This window comes from Electrona antarctica (assembly GCF_951216825.1).
Source record: "Electrona antarctica genome assembly, chromosome: 10".
In the NCBI taxonomy this organism is placed as follows: domain Eukaryota; kingdom Metazoa; phylum Chordata; class Actinopteri; order Myctophiformes; family Myctophidae; genus Electrona; species Electrona antarctica.
The window spans coordinates 28,079,508-28,099,700 of NC_136791.1; the positions used below are offsets into that span (position 1 = coordinate 28,079,508).

Below are 20,193 nucleotides of genomic sequence, written 5' to 3' on the forward strand. Positions count from 1 at the left end.
TGGTATAAACATACCTCTTCTGAAGCATAGTGCTTGTATAAACATACCTCTTCTGAAGCATAGTGCTTGTATAAACATACCTCTTCTGAAGCATAGTGCTTGTATAAACATACCTCTTCTGAAGCATAGTGCTTGTATAAACATACCTCTTCTGAAGCATAGTGCTTGTATAAACATACCTCTTCTGAAGCATAGTGCTTGCGTGCCAGCAGAGCCTTGCCCAGCTCGATGCAGGCAGTGAAGCTGTCATTACGAGCATCGATCTCTGCCTTGATCCCCTGGTGGTTGTTCATCAGCAACTCTACAGACGACACATCCCTGCACATGCACACACACACACGCACACACACACACACACACACACACGTAAGTAGATGTACTGTATATATATAGCACTAGGGATCCTTCGGATCGTTAGGAATCGTATCGATTACGGTTCCCTCCTAACAGTCCCATTCCGTAACGGTTCCCTTTAACGGTTCCTATGGCGGGTTCCAAATGGACCCTTACATAAGGACCTTTGAGGATGTACAATGGACCCTTACCTAAGGACCTTTGAGGATGTACAATGGACCCTTACCTAAGGACCTTTGAGGATGTACAATGGACCCTTACCTAAGGACCTTTGAGGATGTACAATGGACCCTTACCTAAGGACCTTTGGGGATGTACAATGGATCCTTACATAAGGACCTTCGAGGATGTACTGTAAACGGTTCCTCAAACTGTACCTTAATGTGATGGAATCCATTCCTGGTTCCTCAACGTTGGATCCAGTTCCGGATGGCCAACCCTACATAGCTCTGGTTCCCATAATAATGTGTATTGTACCTGGGTTTCTCCTGGACCAACCCTACATAGCTCTGGTTCCCAGTAATGTGTACCTGGGTTTCTCCTGGGCCTCTATGAGCCAGTAATGTGTAGTGTACCTGGGTTTCTCTGGTTCCCATAATAATGTGTAGTGTACCTGGGTTTCTCTGGTTCCCATAATAATGTGTAGTGTACCTGGGTTTCTCTGGTTCCCATAATAATGTGTAGTGTACCTGGGTTTCTCTGGTTCCCATAATAATGTGTAGTGTACCTGGGTTTCTCTGGTTCCCAGTAATGTGTAGTGTACCTGGGTTTCTCTGGTTCCCAGTAATGTATAGTGTACCTGGGTTTCTCTGGTTCCCAGTAATGTGTAGTGTACCTGGGTTTCTCTGGTTCCCAGTAATGTATAGTGTACCTGGGTTTCTCTGGTTCCCAGTAACGTATAGTGTACCTGGGTTTCTCTGGTTCCCAGTAATGTGTAGTGTACCTGGGTTTCTCTGGTTCCCAGTAATGTATAGTGTACCTGGGTTTCTCTGGTTCCCAGTAATGTGTAGTGTACCTGGGTTTCTCCTGGGCCTCTATGAGTCAGTAGTGTGTAGTGTACCTGGACTTCTCTGGTTCCCAGTAGTGTACCTGGGTTTCTCCTGGGCCTCTATGAGTCAGTAATGTGTAGTGTACCTGGGTTTCTCCTGGGCCTCTATGAGTCGTATGACGTCTTCCATCCATAACATGAGGTCTCGGACCATGCTGAAGAATCGGAACTTGTCTCCGGTGTCGAACAGCTTGAGTCGCCGTCCCTCCGCCGCGTCCAGCAGGTTCTTCCAGGCATCCAGCACCTGAGGAACGAGACGAGGACGACACGGAGAGAAGATAGAAGGAAGGACGTGTTAACAAGACCGAACAGAGGACCAGCGCTAGGTTCGTCCCTTCACTCCCGTCTTCCCTCTATTGTGATTAATTGTATATTTCTACTAAATCTTCAGTTGCATACATCTTCTAAGTAATTGAAAAGACTGTTTAGTTCCTAAAGCTGTGACTGAAGCTCAGCGAATCACCTCCCCCCTCCTGCATGTCGGAATCACATTCACTTTTTTTACACAGGATGTGTCTGTATGCAGATGACAGCTTTCATTTTGTCAACGAAAAGATCGGCAATATTGTTTTTGTTATTTTGTTGATGACAATCTGACACAATCAGATCGATACAATACAGAAGCAATGAATAAGTGTAACAGCAGAAATACAGATTACACAATGTTCAAATATCCTGTTGTTTTTTTGTTGACAAAAAATAGCAAAAAGCGTTGATTAAAAGGGGAGTCGAGACACTTTCTGGAGCTGCTCCACTGAAAATGAGCGGCTGGCTTTGATGCATTGCTAGTGGTTTGAATGCACGGCCACACACAGCATCCTAGCACACCTGACAACCATCCATCTACATCTTGGTGGTTTCATAGTTGAAGAGCTCATAAGTGAATTTGTTTGTCAGATGCTATATTTACAAATCTTAACCTCTTTCAACCTGGTGTCCTAATTTTGAGCATATGGTAGGCCTATATAGGCGAAACTTAAACCAAAAAATGTGAAGACGTTTTCAAAAGATTTCCCAAATGTATCCCCATTTCTAAATGTTCAACACTTGAAAATAGCAGATCTACAAGGTTACAATGTGTCCTATGGGGACACGTTGTGAGCTTGTAGGCATGCTACTTTCATTGTTTAGTCATACGACAAAGCTAATGTGCTACAATGATGATGAAAACATTGGCAGTTGCTACCGGCGATGGTTAGCCAGCTAGCTCGCTACCAGCAACAAGCAAATGCTAACAATCGTGTTTTGCAACACAACATTCTATCTAAAATCGAAAAACGGATGCGACACAAACTCGACAATAAGTGTAACAATAATGAACATTCTTTGACTAACAAGGCCCGGACCAAACCGTATTTGCAAATGATACTTTGTTTTGGATTTGTTTTATAGTGCTTGCAGCACTAGATGGATGGGGCTTGCTTTATCAACATTGGAACGATTGAAGCAACTACAGTAATACACCTCCTTACTAGTAATTCCATTTTGTTTAACATTCAAGTCTCTTCAGCGCTTTAGTAAACAGAAAAAGCTTTTTCAGGTCAATGCTTCTATGTTGTGTACTTGGGACAATGCTGCAGTAGCAGTATGTGAATCTCTGCAAAATGACGAAATGTATCAATGCTTTTTTTATGTCCAACATCCTAAAATAAATACTGGTTACACATACAGTATCCTCCAACCAGGGCAAAGAATATCACAAATATGATTCATTAGCTTGGATTCATTGGATTTGCGTCATCAAATTCCAATTTCACTGGTTCATGCTGTATGCGTATCTCTCTTCTGATTGGCTGGAATTCCTATCCCAACCTGACATGTATTTTCTGTTTACCAAAGAGCTGGAGGGCCAGGATGAGGCCTGAATAAACACTCTACAACAATGATTGCCATGGTAATAGAGAGCTATATTCCAAGACAAATTTCAACAACAAAAAAAACTTTTCAATTCTTTCGAATGTGAAAAGTGAACATGAAACTGATGGACACATTGAACATAGCACTTTCAGTATGGGGCAATGTTTTTTCCTAAATGATCTGGTACCAGTATCAGACAATAATATAATAATATATATAAATATCTATGCGTCACTGTTTTCACAACGTGTGTAACAATCATGTACAAACCCCACCCATCCAGCCACTCTGGCAACATAAAACACACGATGAAAAGTATTTTGCAAATGGCCCGCTCTTCCACTCAGCACCAAGCAGGAACTTAACTGCATGACACGACTAAAATGTCCCGAAACTCAGTCAGCATTTTAGTCGAAAGCATAATACGAGCTTAACGTTCCTAAAATAAATTATATATATATACGTTTGATGCGAAGCCGATGTTTTTATTTGGTCAAAACAGGAGTGCGTTCTCACCTCCACCTTTCTCCTCTGGCCGGGGGGGAACGGGACATACAGGGGATGGTCAAAACAACCACAAGTCAACAAACACTCAACGACCAAACAGATCAATTCATCACTTATCAATGCTTACTAGACTTCTCAAATTCTGCCCCGAACCAGACATGACACAACGTTTTCAGGCCGGACACAAAATGTATGCTAATTAGACGGGCCAGGCCGGGCCTTGGGTTCTGTGAAAATAATGAAATATTATCCACTACCCCCAGAAAATACATTTCAACTGCCCCTTGCCTAACGGTAAGGCCGACGGGAATGGAAGTGGATGTGTTGGCCGCAGCTCAAAGTGAACATTACTCGCGTAAAGTTTGTCACCGTCTGACCTTCCTAGCCCGTAAAGAAAAACAGATGGAAATGGCCAAAACTCAATCAAAAATTGGCGATAGAAATTTGCAGAAAGTGGCCATTTTAACGATGGTTGGGCCATTGTCTCTGGAGCGGAAGGTACAATCTGCTCAGTTCAAAGCTTGTTGGATGTGTGACTTGTCTTTAAGGACACTCATTATTGTCCAGAAAACAGACCCCAGTCATTTAGGATCAATAGGAAAATGAGCCTATATGTTATTTAGTCTGGAGTTGCCCTTTAACTCAGTGGCGTGCACAGACATTTAGACGGGCAGGTGCTCAAGAGAAAAAAGGGCACCTTGTGCGTCGCATGGAACCGCCTAAATAGTGTGAGATTTATAGATTTTGGGGCATAAATAATAAATTAGAAGCTTTAAATCCATAATTGATCGATGTCACCAATATGGGCCACACACTGTACAAAACACAAATACAATGAACAAAATGTACCAAAAAAACTAACTTTCAAAAGGGCAGAGGGCAAAAGGGCAGCTGCTCTAGCACCACCTAGTTTCTATCTGTGCACGCCACTGCTTTAACTCACCATGTGCCGTCTCTGTACCAGAAGCAATATCAGTGAAATTAATTGACCCCCCCAACCAAACTACAAGATCAATACGGTTTCATCTTGTGGTATGTATTTTGACCATGCCCTGTAAAAGGTCTTTACACACCGAGGGGCCGTGTACCAAAACGATTAGTTTGCATCCAAACTATCCGTACGGTTGACATCTCATTCATACAGGCGCATGCCTTCGTCCACGGTGACAAATCCACCTCATTCCAAATAAAAATGGTGTCGTGTGAAATATATTGCGAAAATATATTCCCCGGTCGTTTAATCGCATGAAAAAGAAGAATAAAATTCCTGATCAATTCATCAATTCCCAATGTGTAAGGACGTTAAGTGTTCATTCGCATAATACTATCATATACTATAATATTAATTGCATTAATGTGTCATTATGATGTTATATGGATGAATAAAGTCATAATTCCTTGTAAACAGCCTGTAATATCTCATCCAAATCACTTCCTCATCACGCCCCTTTTTTCACCAACAACTAGCTGGGATTGATAGTAAAAGTCATCTCTCCTGCGTGTATATGCCTTTCACAGTGGCAAATTTCACACACCACGCCCCCTTTGTTTTCATTGGCTATACGGCACAGCCAACACAGAGTAATCTAGTAAGAGAGTAGCGACACTAGCGTTGACTCCCATTGTAACAATGGAATGTGGAAGTGCTCATTCTATCTCAATGGGATAGTTCCAGCCATAGGAGCAATGTTTGGAACTATGGCCCATAGGCACCCACTTTGCGGCGAGATCAAAGCTTGTCGCCACTCTCTTACTAGATTACTCTGAGCCAACAGAAGCGTAACTGCCAGAAGCATAGAGAGAGAAAGTTGCGTCACGCTTTGATCTCGCAGCGAAGCAAGAAAGCTTACAGAAGGAAAAGTCATGGTCACGTGACTGCGTTTGCGCCATCGCACCGGAAGTTTGATGAAATACATTTCAGTGGATGGAGCCGACTGGACCAGCTCATCAACAAACAAAAACATTGAGACCTTTGTCATATAATTGGGTCAGGAATATAAAAGAAGATATATCACAGGTTGTTTTCTAATCACTTGCTTCTCAATGTGCACAGTACGCCATGTTATTGAGGCATCTAAACAGTGGCAGGTATTGTTTCTGTCTCGGAGATATCGCGAGATTTGGATGCCAGACAGGAAACGGTGGACGGTCTTGAGATACTTGGCACGTTCAGAAAGTAGTTTGTGCTCTTTAGATACCTCTATAAAATTACACAGTGTACACATCAAAAAGGCAATACGACAGACTGTTATATGTCTTCTTTTATATTCCTGAACGGATTATAATATGAAAAAGGTCTGACTCTCAATGGTTCATAAATAGTGTTTGTTCATGAGCTGCTGGTCCAGTCGGCTCCATCCACTGCTATGTATTTCATCAAACTTCCGGTGCGAGATTTGTCACCGAGAGCATCATGGCACAACCCACTAGTCACGTGACCATGACTTTTCCTTCTCATCTGTTCCTAGCCGCAAAGCGGCATGTTGCCTCCTGTAGTTCCAAACATTGGAACTTCCTCGTTGAGATAGAAAGAGAATTCCATTCTGACAATGGGAGTCTATGCTAGTGACAATGGGAGTCTATGCTAGTGACGTAACTCCCTCTCCATGGGTCTGGTAGCCGCTACACTGTCCTCCCTTTGGCTGGGTGGAAGTGAATAGATCGCAGCCCAGACTGTTTACATCATGAAGCTAGCAAACTGGACGCTAGCTCGGAGGCGCGCCTGCCTTGTTGGCCGCCGATATATGATTCCCCCCCCCCCCCCCCCGCTGGATGCTGATTGGAGCAGCTGTCATGTTTTCATATCTTTCAGACCTGTTATGTACTGTTATGATGAGTGACGGACAGAGATCCCTCACATCTCTCTCTCTATTGTTATGAGTGACGGACAGAGAGCCACTCACCTCTCCCTCTCTCTTCTGGATGTCGTCAGCTTTGTCCCCGGCGTAGGACGACTGGAGACGCACAGCGTCTTCTTGCAACTGACGCACCTGCAGGGACGAGAGAGAGAGAGACGGGTTGAGACATATAGGAGAGAGAGAGAGATGGGTTGAGACATAGGAGGGAGAGAGAGAGAGAGAGAGAGAGAGAGAGAGAGAGAGAGAGATTATTATTATTATTATTTATTCAGCATTTGAGCCACGGACCACCATTTGATGAGATTTTAGCCTCTCAGACCCAAGACTCACCTGTGTCCCCTGTCCCTACCTCTGTCCCGCTCTGTGTCCCCTGTCCCTCTCTGAATCCCTCTGTCCCTCTCTGTATCCCTCTGTCCTCACCTGTGTCCCCTGTCCCCCTACCTCTGTCAATCTCTGTGTCCCCTGTCCTCACCTGTGTCCATCTGTCCCTCTCTGTGTATCCCTCTGTCCCTCTCTGTCCACACCTGTGTCCCCTGTCCTCACCTGTGTCCATCTGTCCCTCTCTGTGTATCCCTCTGTCCCTCTCTCTGTCCTCACCTGTGTCCCCTGTCTTCACCTGTGTCCCCTGTCCCTCTCTGTCTCTGTCCATAGCTGTATCCCTCTCCTCCCTGTCCCTCTCTGCCTCCCCTGTATCCCTGTCCCTACCTGTGTCCCACTCTGCATCCCCCTGTCCTCACCTGTATCTCCTGTCCCTCTCTGCGTCCCCTGTCCCTACCTCTGCCCCTCTCTGCGTCCCCCTGTCCTCACCTGTGTCCCGAGGGCCTGGATGTCATTCTCGAAGGCCGTGTGCATCCTCTGCAGAGCCTCCACGGTGTTCTGGTCTCGGCCCAGCTCGTCGGGCAGCTTCTTGTGCTTGTCGAGGATGCGGACCAGAACCTCCTTGGCGTCGTGGTAGAACTTGTGCAGCTCGTAGGAGGCGGCGAGGATCTGCGTGCGCGTGTCGATGAGCTCCAGGAGGTCGGCCCACGCCTCGTTCAGGCCGTCCTTCCACTCCGCCACGGTGGCCGCGTCGCCGTGGCCCGCGTTGATGAGGTCGTCGGCCAGCCGGTTGACCGAGTCCACCCTCTCCTGACCGATGGTCCCCGTGTCACGGGCGAACTCTCTGAAGCGCTCCTGTAGCATCTGTGAATATATATGAATAAATTAATTCCATGAAGCGCTCCTGTAACATCAACATTTTGATGACCCCTGACCGTGACATGTTTGTAGTCCTGGCCCAGCTCGTTATAAACTCAAAGTGACATGTTTGTAGTCCTGGCCCAGCTCGTCATAAACTCACGGTGACATGTTTGTAGTCCTGGCCCAGCTCGTTATAAACTCACCGTGACATGTTCATAGTCCTGGCCCAGCTCGTTATAAACTCACGGTGACATGTTTGTAGTCCTATAAACTCACCGTGACATGTTCGTAGTCCTGGCCCAGCTCGTGGGAGCCCGCCACCACCTCCCTCTCTGCGATCCACTGCTCCAGGTCGTCCACCTCGCGGTTCAGTTGGAACAGGCGGAAACGCTCCTCCAGCTTGCCCCGCCGCTCCTCCGACAGGTCCTTCAGCCCCGCGTACAGCTTGTCCACCTGGGACTGACGCATGCCGATACGCTCGCTGGAGGGAGGGAGGGAGAATGCAAAACATTGAAATACTGCTGACGAGTTTATCCCAAGCTAACCTTTCCTACGTGGATGTATAACCATTTCTCATGTAATTCTAGTTTTCTAAGATAGTTTTCTGTAAGTTGCAATAGGCTCTATGCACACAGAATAACTTGTCCTACCTCCATTTAGTGTACAGTGGTTGTTAATGTTAATCGGTGCAGAAGGTTCACCTCTCGGGGTGCTATGTATTTAACCCACTCTGGACGGGAACCCCTCTTGGTGTTTTAAGCATTATGTTATACTTTAGCAATTGAAAAATAGCAGATCTACAAGCTCATAGCGTGGCACCGAGTGCCGCGCTACGAGCTTGTTATTGTTTTTAAATCGTGACAATGTGGCACAAATCTTTGAATACATATTCTTTCACAGCGAACATTTGTAACTCAAATCTTTGCTTCTTTGAGGTCCCTGGAACAACATATTTTTAGATGGGGGTCGGCGGCCAATTATATATAATCTTTGGGGTCTTTGACGTGAAATAGTTCACGTCAAAGAAATAGAAAATAGAAAACTGTCAGGATTTAGAAGCCATTTTTAAAACTTTGACATCAGGCCTAAATGGGTTAAGGGGTACAACTCTCGGGGTGTATTTATTTAACCAATTAGCTGCTCCGGGCGGAACGTTCCGTCAGAAGGAATCCAACTAACAACTGCTTCTGGCGTAATGTTCTATCTGATAAGCTTTATTATTGATATCAAACCGGATCGCTAATTTCTATTTTTTCATTATTATTTTGGCTTGGCCTTTCCTTCTTTAGCGATCCTAGACCGTGTAGCGCAACAGCGCTGCCGTCCACCTCCCATTATACAGGCTGACTAAAAAGCTGAATAACTCTAAATCTACGGAGCTCCGCAATGTTCGGAGGTCTTTGCTGATTATCCGGTGGTCTAGATACATTGGCACTTTCTAGAGCAAGGATGGCTTCATTTTAGCTCGCTAGCATTGACGCTATTTATTTAGCATTAACATGGACGCCCAAAACCGGATGTGGGTCCAGCGTGTGCAACATTGAAATGGCCTCGGCAGCGCTCGGCAGTCTGAGGTTGGCTGTGCGTCCAGCAGGTGGCAGTATAAGTGTTAAGGGGTTCACCTCTCGGGGTGCTCGGCGGACACCAGTCCTCTGCTGGTCTGGGACAGCTGGTGGACGGTCTCTGCATAGTCCTCCACCGCCTGCTCTAAGATCTGGTGCTTCTTCAGCATGGCCACTGAACTCTGCTCATCCTGAGAGAGAGAGACACAGAGAGAGAGAGAGAGAGAGAGAGAGAGAGAGAGAGAGATATTTATCAAATATTCTTGCAAAATCAAACTATAATCATCATCATCATCAAATCATCATCAAACTATAATTAAGCCAATGTCTGAATGTGTGTCTGTCTGTGTGTCAGAAACACTCACATAGCTCCACACTGCCTGCACCAAATCACTCCCACTTTTCACACATAATTGACCATAATAATATGGAGGTCTTAACGAAGCCCTTTTTCCAATTTAACAAATTATAGATTAATAATACATTTATTAGTGAATTAAAAATGTGCTCAGGGCACAGTACCCCCTGCGGCCACAAGGGGGGGGCAATATCTCACAACGGGTAAGCTCCTCACTGCCTGCACCAATCACTCCCACTTTTCATTGACCATAATAATATGGAGGTCGCTAACGCACGTGTGTGTGTTAGCGCGTGTGTACTGTGCGTGTGTGCACACGTGGACAAGCGCACATTTTCTGTGTAGCGTGCGTGCGTGCGTGTGTGTGTGTGTGTACGCCTGGCCAAGTGCACATTTTGAGTGGGGATGCAACCGTCTTCAGTTCGTCCGACTAAACACAACACAAGATACAACTGTCTTCCCTCTCCCACCCCCCCAACACACACACACACACACACACACACACACACACTCAGCGTGAAGTGGCTACAGCGCACGCTCCGGCGAAAACGGCTAATCTACAAGCTCACAACATCACAGGTTGCAAGTTCTCTCAAGCCAAAGCTCAACATTGACACCATTTTGGACACAAATGCACCTGCAATTGGATCTGTGCGACTTACCAAATATATCTGGGAGTACCTGTGCGACTGTCCATACTTTCTGTGGTGCATGTCAAACTGGGGGTCCTTGATACTTTTCAAATAGGGGTCTGTGGGCTAATACGTGTGAATCTTGCGGTCCTTTCCATGAAAACGTTTCCCTACCATGCATTTGTAAGAATACTTTCATGTTATACTGCTGTTTTTATTAATTACAAAAACACACACAAATATATTATATAAGTTGAAATATATCAGAACGGGTAAGGACTAGTATTATAAATTCCATACAGGCCTCGGTGTGTGTGTGTGTGTGTGTGTGTGTGTGTGTGTGTGTGTGCGCTGTACCTTGGCCTTCTCCTCAGACATCATGTACAGCTCCTGTTCGCTCATCCAGGCCTCGGCCTCCGCTGCGTCGAAGTAGTACTGCTGGGCCTCGTGGGCGGAGCCCAGGCGGGCGTGGCGGTTCTCCGCCTCCTCGCCCATCTGCCGCCACAGGTTGGCCAGCTCGTCCAGCCGCTGGCCAATCAGCACGGAGCCGGGTGTGGCGGGCTCCCGCAGCACGGAGGCGCTGCGCTGGAAGATGTCATCGTAGCGAGGCTGGTGGCCCTGGATCTCCTTCTGGAGGGTCTGAGCGCACGGCACGGCACATGGGGGGTTAATGTCATTAACCCATTTTGGGGCGGGAACCCCTTTTGGTGTTTTAAGCATTATGTTATAATTTAGCTATTGAAAAATAGCAGATCTACAAGCTCGTAGCGCGGCACCGAGTGCTGCGCTACAAGCTTGTAGGTCTGCTATTTTTGAAAAATCGTGAACATGCGGCACAAATCTTTGAATATATATTCTTTCACGCCGTTTTTAAACTCAAATCTTTGCTTCTTCTGAGGGGTCCCTGGAACAACATATTTTCAGATGGGGGTCGGCGGCCAATTACATATAATTATTGGGGTCCTTGACATGAAATACTGATACAGAAACATAGGTATCTCAGAATTTAGAAGACATTTTTTAAATTTCAACTAAATGGGTTAATCACTCAATGCCAGGAACCCGTGTTGATTTCGTCGACTAATACTATGACGAAGAATGTTCGTCGACTACCTTTCTTCACGTACGAAAACATAAAAACTAAATGAATTAATATAAAACAATATCATAACAGTGCAGTTTACAAATAGGCCAACATAAAATGATGAAAGTAGTCTTAAAAATACATGGTTCTGTAGGCCACCACTGGGACTTTATGCTGGTAGATCATGATCTGTGTGTTACCTGTTTTTTTCTGTGTGTGTGTGTGTTTGTGTTACCTGTTTTTCTGTGTGTGTGTGTGTGACCTGTTTTTTCTGTGTGTGTTAGTTACCTGGTTTTTCTTGATCAGTAGTTGAACGGTCTGCAGGTTGTTTCCGTGGTCTGTAGACGTGGCCAGTGCCATCCTCTCCTCAACCCAGAGCTGTGAGAGCACACACACACACACACACACACACACACACACACACACACACACACACACACACACACACACACACACACACACACACACACACACACACACACACACACACACACAGTTAGTCCTACGGGGGGCTACACTGTGGACGGAACGGAACCGTTCGCAACTTCGCATATAGGTGGCTGCGTCCCGCGGAGAGTTCCGTATTTACCGTTAACAAAGTATTCAATCAATCAACCAATCTTACGATCTCGTCCTCCACGTCTCGGTTGAACTGATGGATCTCTCGGGAGGCCATCAGGGCGTCCCGTCTCTTCTTCAGAGGCTCCTGGAGCGAGGTGAACTTGTTCTCCACGCCGTGCCTCTGGCCGTCAACCTCCTCCGAGTCCTGTCCCTCCTGGCTGAGCACCTGGGCCTGAGTGGTCAGCTCCTCCACCTCCTTCTGACGCACCTCCACCTGGCTCTCCAACATCTGGACGAGACGAGAGGAGACGGGGAACCGTTAGGAGAGGACAGGGAGAAGAGAAGAGAAGAGAAGAGAAGAGAAGAGGGTGAGAAGGAGCTAACAGCATTCGCTCTGACGTTTCAACGGTCTGCTAATCTGAGAGGACATGCACGCTCTCTCTCTATCTTCCTTCTATTGGTCTCTCTCCCTCTCCTCCCCTTACATATCAAACACTAGAAATGACCTCTCTCTCACACACACACACACACACACACACACACACACACACCACCCCCACCCCCCCCCCCCACCCCCCCAATGTATCGTTACTCTATTACTTAACATATAAATTGATGATGTATTTTTTCAATAATGCTATGAATCCATCAACCTTTACAGAGCTACAGTTTAGATCTACCAGTCAGCCAATACCTCAACTATCCCTAAACAATACCAATGATTAAGGAATTATGAATGATTAGGCATTGTTTGAAAGTTGTCTACCTGTGTGTAGTTTTATCCTGTGCTATGTGTGTAGTGTGAGGTTTGATCCTGTGCTACAGTGACATTCACACTGTACTTTAAAGGAACAGAGAGAGACAGTGTCGTCAACCTGAAACTTGGCACTGCTGACAGGAAGTCGATGCTCACTTCCCTTTGTACACAGAGGTAGGTCAAAACCATCGACGGCCATACATTCACTTCACTTCACTTTCAATGTTTTATTTTGGTCTTCAGTTCATGTACAGAATGAAACTATATATAAATTAAATTAAGTAAACACGGAGCCCGCCAGAAATGTAGAAACCGTAGGGTTAAATTAGTACACCAGCCCGCCAAAACCGTAGGCTACGTTTTCCAGGGTTTATATTATTTAATCCATGTTTTGATCGGATCAAATTGTCAGCTGCCGTTCGTTAGCATAACAGTCAAAGTGGGACAGTGGCCATTTCAAAGATGCGCGTGCATCCACTTACACTCTTATGGGCTGCTTTCAATGGCCTGCATCTCCAAATCAGCGCAATGAATGTCGTTTCTGGTGAAAACAAGGTTTTTCAACGGCCTGCAGCAGGCGCTGTGATACTCGCGGTCTGGTTTTTTCACCACCGACCGAGAGAACAACGCTCAAAACACCACACAGCATTTTGTCATTGTAACATCTGGTTACGGATATTTGGCTCTTCAAAATAAGGGTTGCGCCCGATAAAACCTTGGCAATGCCGTAGAGGGATTAATTAATCCTGGCGAGAAATATGTGGATGTACTCAAGAACGACGCAGGAGCGCACAGCACCAACGAGCTGGCCAGATGTAGGGAGAACCGGGATGACTGGAAGTGACGATGGAGCGCTCGTCTTTACTATAGTTTCTCGTCTGAGGACGAGAAACTGAAGTCAGTGACCATGTCACTTCTAAATGCACTTCTACTAAATGCAGGGAACCTGCACGTATGCACGTACAGTATGCACGGTACGTCTGTAGTCCACGGATCTCGAGAAACATTCGACCGACCGACTTAGAACTAGACACACGTGTGATGACCTGATCAAGAGCCTCAACTCCTGCAATTCCAAGTGTGAGGGTCCCCAGGTTCAAATATGATTATTTTGTGGGAGTCCCCGGTTCAAATATGATTATTTTGTGGGAGACCCCGGTTCAAATTAGATTATTTTGGGGGGTCCCCAGTTCAAATATGATTTTTTTTTGGGGGGGGGGGGGGGGGGGGGGTCCTGGTTCAAATAGCCTATGTTTATTTTGGTGGGGGTACCCGGTTCAAATATGATTATTTGTGGGGGGTCCCCAGTTCAAATATGATTATGTTGGGGGGGTCGCGGCCTGAAAAGGTTGAGAACCACAGATTAACGTGATTGACAGCCAGACGGGCCAATCATCATGCCTGCCCATCTCCTCCTCACCTGTTGCTTCTTCAGCAGGATGTTGACGGAGGTGAGGTCCTTGCCGTAGTCGTCGGAGGTCAGCTGGACGTCCAGCGCGCCCAGCCACTTGTCCAGGTCGGCGCAGCTCTGCGTGAACAGCTCCGCCTTGTTGGCGTCGAACAGGCACTTGGCCTTGGTCTGCGTGGTGCTCTCCAGCTCCTCCCACATGGTCTGCAGGGAGCCCAGCTTCTCCTGGACCATAGACTCTGTGTCAGGTTTCTCTGCCATCAGCAACAGGCCGTCCTAGGGGGGGAGAGGGGGGGGGGGGGGGGGGAGGGAGAGAGAGAGAGAGAGAGAGTTACAGACAGACAGAGATAGGGTGTTTTCTATAGAGCACTGCAGTCTGACGTCAATATCGCTAGAGGGCGCCAAGTCCACGGGTTCATGTACTTTTTTTGACTTTCATTGTAATCCCCATAGGGGCAATTGTTTGTGCCGGTAATTGTAATAGCCAGTCCTGTAATAGCCCCTACTATAATATGGGGATCTTTTGTCCCCCAGACCTTACATACAGCCATACATACCTTTTCTAGTATGTCACGTGTATACCTTCTCTCTCATGGGTGTACTGTACTGTACTGTATGTACAATACAGTATGTATGTATATTTCCAGAACTTCTCCATCATGTCCAGTTAGGTGTACTGTATTGTATAACTTCTCCATCATAAGTGTACTGTATATTTGTATACCTTTTCTGTCATTTATGGACAGCATATGTGTGTGGGTATACCTTCTCTATTATAACATGTACAGTATGTGTGTGTACTGTACAGTACCTTCTCTATCTTGTCCAGCCACTCCTTGTTGCTCTGCAGCTCAGCCATGAAGGCCTGGTGTTTGAGCCACTTGCTGTGGAGGTTCCTGGCCTCGTCGTACGACATGTCCTGAGCCGTCAGCATCTTCTCGTTGATCCACAGAGACAGCTGCAAGCGCACACGCACGCACACGCACACACGCACACACACACACACACACACACACACACACACACACGTTTGTATTACTATACTTGTGAATACATCAACATTTCAGGACGTCAATTTTATGAATGTCATTATTACATTTTCTGGGCATTTTATAACTAAGCCTATAAAGCCGAAAAATAGCAGATCTACTTTTTGGTGCGCTGCACTGGCACGCATTCACGTAACCACTCCATTTCGACAAAAACAAAAAGAAAGAAAACAGATCTACAAGCTGTAGCTGCCGGGTTTAAGTGATGAGATCAAACAGTGTAACAAGTGCATGTACCTCCTGACAGAATGAGATGTGTAATAAGTGCGTGTACCTCCTGACAGAATGAGATGTGTAATAAGTGCATGTACCTCCTGACAGAATGAGATGTGTAATAAGTGTGTGTACCTCCTGACAGAATGAGATGTCTTGAGTGCATGTACCTCCTGACAGAATGAGATGTGTAACAAGTGCATGTACCTCGTGACAGAATGAGATGTGTAATAAGTGTGTGTACCTCCTGACAGAATGAGATGTGTAACAAGTGTGTGTACCTCCTGACAGAATGAGATGTGTAACAAGTGCGTGTACCTCCTGACAGAATGAGATGTGTAATAAGTGTGTGTACCCCCTGACAGAATGAGATGTGTAATAAGTGCATGTACCTCCTGACAGAATGAGATGTGTAATAAGTGTGTGTACCTCCTGACAGAATGAGATGTGTAACAAGTGCGTGTACCTCCTGACAGAATGAGATGTGTAATAAGTGTGTGTACCCCCTGACAGAATGAGATGTGTAATAAGTGCATGTACCTCCTGACAGAATGAGATGTGTAATAAGTGCATGTACCTCCTGACAGAATGAGATGTGTAATAAGTGCATGTACCTCCTGACAGAATGAGATGTGTAACAAGTGCATGTACCTCCTGACAGAATGAGATGTGTAATAAGTGTGTGTACCTCCTGACAGAATGAGATGTGTAACAACTAACAAGTGCGTGTACCTCCTCTGAATTAAATATGTAATAAGTACCTCCTGGCAGTCTTGCAGGAACCTCTGCAGATCTCGGTTGTCCTTCAGTTTGGTCAGAAGGTCGTTGGCTGCTGCTCTGTTCTTCTGACGTCTGGCAGGGACACATTATTACCATCATCATTAGTATTATTATTATCATCCCACTATGGATTTATTATTATCGAGTCAATGTCACACATTGGTGCAGTGGTTCTCAAAATGTGTAAATACAGCATCACAATGAATCATATTAACCACTTTATCCATATATGTGTTGGACATTATAAAAACAAAGCAGATCTACTATATCTGCAGCGAGGCTTGTCTGGAACATTTTTTAATCATTTTACTCTGTGAAGTCTTTCTGACTTTTTTAGATCTTTGCCCGTGAAGCTCTCAGAAGGTTTCCCTTTCATGACTTTTCCTAAATATTCGATTCAAATGTTTTTTTTTCTTCATTGGAAACATTTTCTAAATATGATTTTAGGCATACTTATACTATCTCTGCCCATTTGTTTTCGGCCAAATATTAACATTTTGGGGGTCCTTGACATGAAAAGGTTTGAGAACTACTGCCTTATGCAGCCTCTGCTGACCTCTGGTCAATGGATGGAGTCCACCTTTCTCTTACCTCTGGTCAATGGAGTCCACCTTTCTCTTACCTCTGGTCAATGGAGTCCACCTTTCTCTTACCTCTGGTCAATGGAGTCCACCTTTCTCTTACCTCTGGTCAATGGATGGAGTCCACCTTTCTCTTACCTCTGGTCGATGGAGTCCACCTTCTCCTGGATGCGCTCGGCGTTGAGGTTGCCGTCGGCGACCAGGCGGCGCCCGGAGTCCACCACGGCATTGATCTTCTCCTCGTTGGCGTCCATGGAGGTCATGAAGTCCTCCTGATGCTTGATGGCTGCCTCGGCTCCCTGGAGGGTGGTGGCCATCTCTGTGTGGGCCAGGACGTACTCCTAGAGACATAGAGACACACACAGAAACATGAAGAACATGTCTGTGTGGGCTAGGAGGTGCTCCTGAAGACAGATAGACATGGTATGAAGGATAATTTATGTTGGCCTTGATGGGGTCGTAATTTATTTATTTAGCTGTGTGCCGAAAATCTACCTTGGTAGATGGTCTATTTTTGGCACGTGACACCCACACACAACCAAGCATATATTAATGTTCTTAGTTCTTTGTTCAACAATGTAATGGATTGGAGATGTCCTCTTGGGTGGGGCTGGAATTGGCAATGATCTCGTGGTGCCACCAGTGGACCATACTAACACTGGCTGGTGTACAGAATGTATACAATATTGTAAAGGTGTGTGTTATTGAGGAAGGCCTCAGAATGTATCTATATTAATATAATATTCCACAGGTGTGCAGTACCTGGTTGTTGAGGAAGGCCTCGGCCTGCTTGGTGTCCCTCAGGAACAGCTGGTAGGCGTGGGACTGCGACAGCAGGTTCTGCCGGTTCTCCCACATCTTGTGCAGCTCGTTCCAGCCCGTGTCCAGCGCCTGCAGCCTCTGCCTCAGGAACATGTACTGGGCGTCCGTCTGGTCCTGGGTCACCAGCTCGCCCATGTCCCGCATCTTCTGGTAGTCCTCCTCGTAGTTGCGGATCTCATTCTTGATGTTCTCGTGCTGCGTCAGCAGCTGCTCAGAGGGGGAATTGAAGAGGGTTGGGTTTTTTTTTGGTTACTCACTAGTCGCTCACACATACGTTAAATACATGCTTTCCACTGAGATGTCACGTCAAGGAAAACAATAAAATAACTACTATATAAACTATCAAACCAAGACCTGATTCACAGCATAGATAATTACAAATAAATTAAACAAAGCACAGTGCTAAACAGCAAAAAACTAAATGTATAATCTCAAAGGCAATACCTGACCTTTTTCTTAAACAACTTAGACTAGAACATGCCTACAATGTCTTGATATTTAAATGGGGTCTCAATTATATTTGTTTTGTTTTAAAATAAGTGTTAAATAATCATGGTTACGTTTATAAACGTATTTGGCAAGATAAGAATTAATCTGGGGATCCCCCAAAATCATGTGTGGACCCCACAGTTTGAGAAGCAGTTTCCTGCTCCACCAATCAGTTCCAGTTTGAGAAGCAGCGCCCTGCTCCACCAATCAGTTCCAGTTTGAGAAGCAGTTTCCTGCTCCACCAATCAGTTCCAGTTTGAGAAGCAGCGCCCTGCTCCACCAATCAGTTCCAGTTTGAGAAGCAGCGCCCTGCTCCACCAATCAGTTCCAGTTTGAGAAGCAGTGCCCTGCTCCACCAATCAGTTCCAGTTAGGAATGCAGTGCCCTGCTCCACCAATCAGTTCCAGTTTGAGAAGCAGCGCCCTGCTCCACCAATCAGTTCCAGTTTGAGAAGCAGCGTCCTGCTCCACCAATCAGTTCCAGTTTGAGAAGCAGTGCCCTGCTCCTCCAATCAGTTCCAGTTTGAGAAGCAGCGCCCTGCTCCACCAATCAGTTCCAGTTTGAGAAGCAGCGCCCTGCTCCACCAATCAGTTCCAGTTTGAGAAGCAGCGCCCTGCTCCACCAATCAGTTCCAGTTTGAGAAGCAGCGCCCTGCTCCACCAATCAGTTCCAGTTTGAGAAGCAGCGCCCTGCTCCACCAATCAGTTCCAGTTTGAGAAGCAGCGCCCTGCTCCACCAATCAGTTCCAGTTTGAGAAGCAGTGCCCTGCTCTACAAATCAGTTCCAGTTAGGAAAGCAGTGCCCTGCTCTACAAATCAGTCGGTCGGTGGGTCACCTTCTCGGCCTCGGTCAGCGTGTTGGGCATGTCCTCTGAGGCGATGGCGGTCTGCGTGCGGGACAGCCACGACTGGAAGTCGTCCAGCTCGCGCAGGAACTGCTGCAGCTTGCTGGCTTCACCCAGGGACGCCTCGCGGTTCTTCATGGTGTCCTGGATGGAGGTGGAGGTACAGTACCACACTTTATTATATCGCTTCATGTCACATTTCAAGCTTGTAGATCTCCTACTTTTGATGATTTTGTGTGACATTTTAGTGTGATCAAGTAGGGCGTTAATTTACCAAAATAACACAAAACTTGAAAATAAGGAGATAAGAGAGGTTTAGGTCCCTATTTCCGTACGTGCCTTACCCTTATGCCTTTTGAAAAACATTTTTAAATACTTCAAATGGCCAATCTACATTAGTAGAGCTAGTAGATTGGCTATTTGAACTATTTAAAAATATTTTTCAAAAGGGTAAAAAAAAAAAGGCAAAGCAGTTTAGGGACGTACAAAAAAATGGAGCCTCTCGTACCTTCATTTCGTCCCAGGTGCCGGTGATCTCTCCCAGCCGTCCCTTGATGCCGTCGGCCTGCTCTGGGTGTTCCGACGCCAGGCGCTCCGCCTCCTTGCCCAGGTCTCCCAGCTTGTCCTCGATGGCCGCCAGGTCTCTCTCCATGCCCGTCAGCTTCCTCTGCAGCGCCATCACCCCGGCCAGGTCGTTGCCCAGCTCCTGCGTCGACTCGATCACCTGGAGCGGCGCACATACGCAAGCATACACGTGAGCACACACACACACACACAAACACGAGCACACACACACACGCAGGCACACATGATCATTAGCTACTTTCAACCTTGCATTTATATATTCCAAAATACCTCACATATTTAAAAAAAATGATCTACAACTTGGCTATCCGTTAAAAATAATTAAACATAGATAAATAATATAAAATTACCGCCCCAGCCACTTGCCAGACGGCAAATTCGTACCCAGTGTGCATGAGGTCATAGAGAACCATGTGTTCATTTTAAAAATGATATTGTCCGGGTTTTTTTCCATGCGGAAAAAATCCGACCACGTCTGCATTGTGAGAACGTTTTTCATGTATTCTTCTAACTAGGCCTATATCTTCAATGGGGTGGTCTTGGTTCTAATGGAAACATGGCAGAACATCACAGGCTGTGGAAGGTTCTGGAGGACACATCCCATGGGAAATATAAATGTGACCAGATTTGACTGAGAGCCTGCCATCGCACACTTTTTTTTTTTT

General features: G+C 46.1%; 1 protein-coding gene across 5 annotated transcripts in view; it reads right to left on the minus strand.

The window, feature by feature from the left end:
• Positions 1-20,193, minus strand: part of LOC306930565 (spectrin beta chain, non-erythrocytic 1-like) — a 141,836-nt gene that overhangs the window by 17,598 nt on the left and 104,045 nt on the right. For all 5 annotated transcript variants that reach the window (XM_079511593.1, XM_079511594.1, XM_079511591.1 and 2 more), the window contains 16 exons: positions 19,452-19,667; positions 18,935-19,087; positions 17,551-17,817; positions 16,927-17,129; positions 16,189-16,279; positions 14,977-15,123; positions 14,178-14,441; positions 12,065-12,289; positions 11,728-11,817; positions 10,713-10,994; positions 9,426-9,556; positions 8,080-8,284; positions 7,432-7,806; positions 6,670-6,756; positions 1,489-1,646; positions 180-318 (listed from right to left, as the gene is read on the minus strand). In XM_079511593.1, coding sequence (XP_079367719.1) covers positions 180-318; positions 1,489-1,646; positions 6,670-6,756; positions 7,432-7,806; positions 8,080-8,284; positions 9,426-9,556; positions 10,713-10,994; positions 11,728-11,817; positions 12,065-12,289; positions 14,178-14,441; positions 14,977-15,123; positions 16,189-16,279; positions 16,927-17,129; positions 17,551-17,817; positions 18,935-19,087; positions 19,452-19,667 — 3,033 coding nt within the window. The remainder of the gene's footprint in view (positions 1-179; positions 319-1,488; positions 1,647-6,669; positions 6,757-7,431; positions 7,807-8,079; positions 8,285-9,425; positions 9,557-10,712; positions 10,995-11,727; positions 11,818-12,064; positions 12,290-14,177; positions 14,442-14,976; positions 15,124-16,188; positions 16,280-16,926; positions 17,130-17,550; positions 17,818-18,934; positions 19,088-19,451; positions 19,668-20,193) is intronic.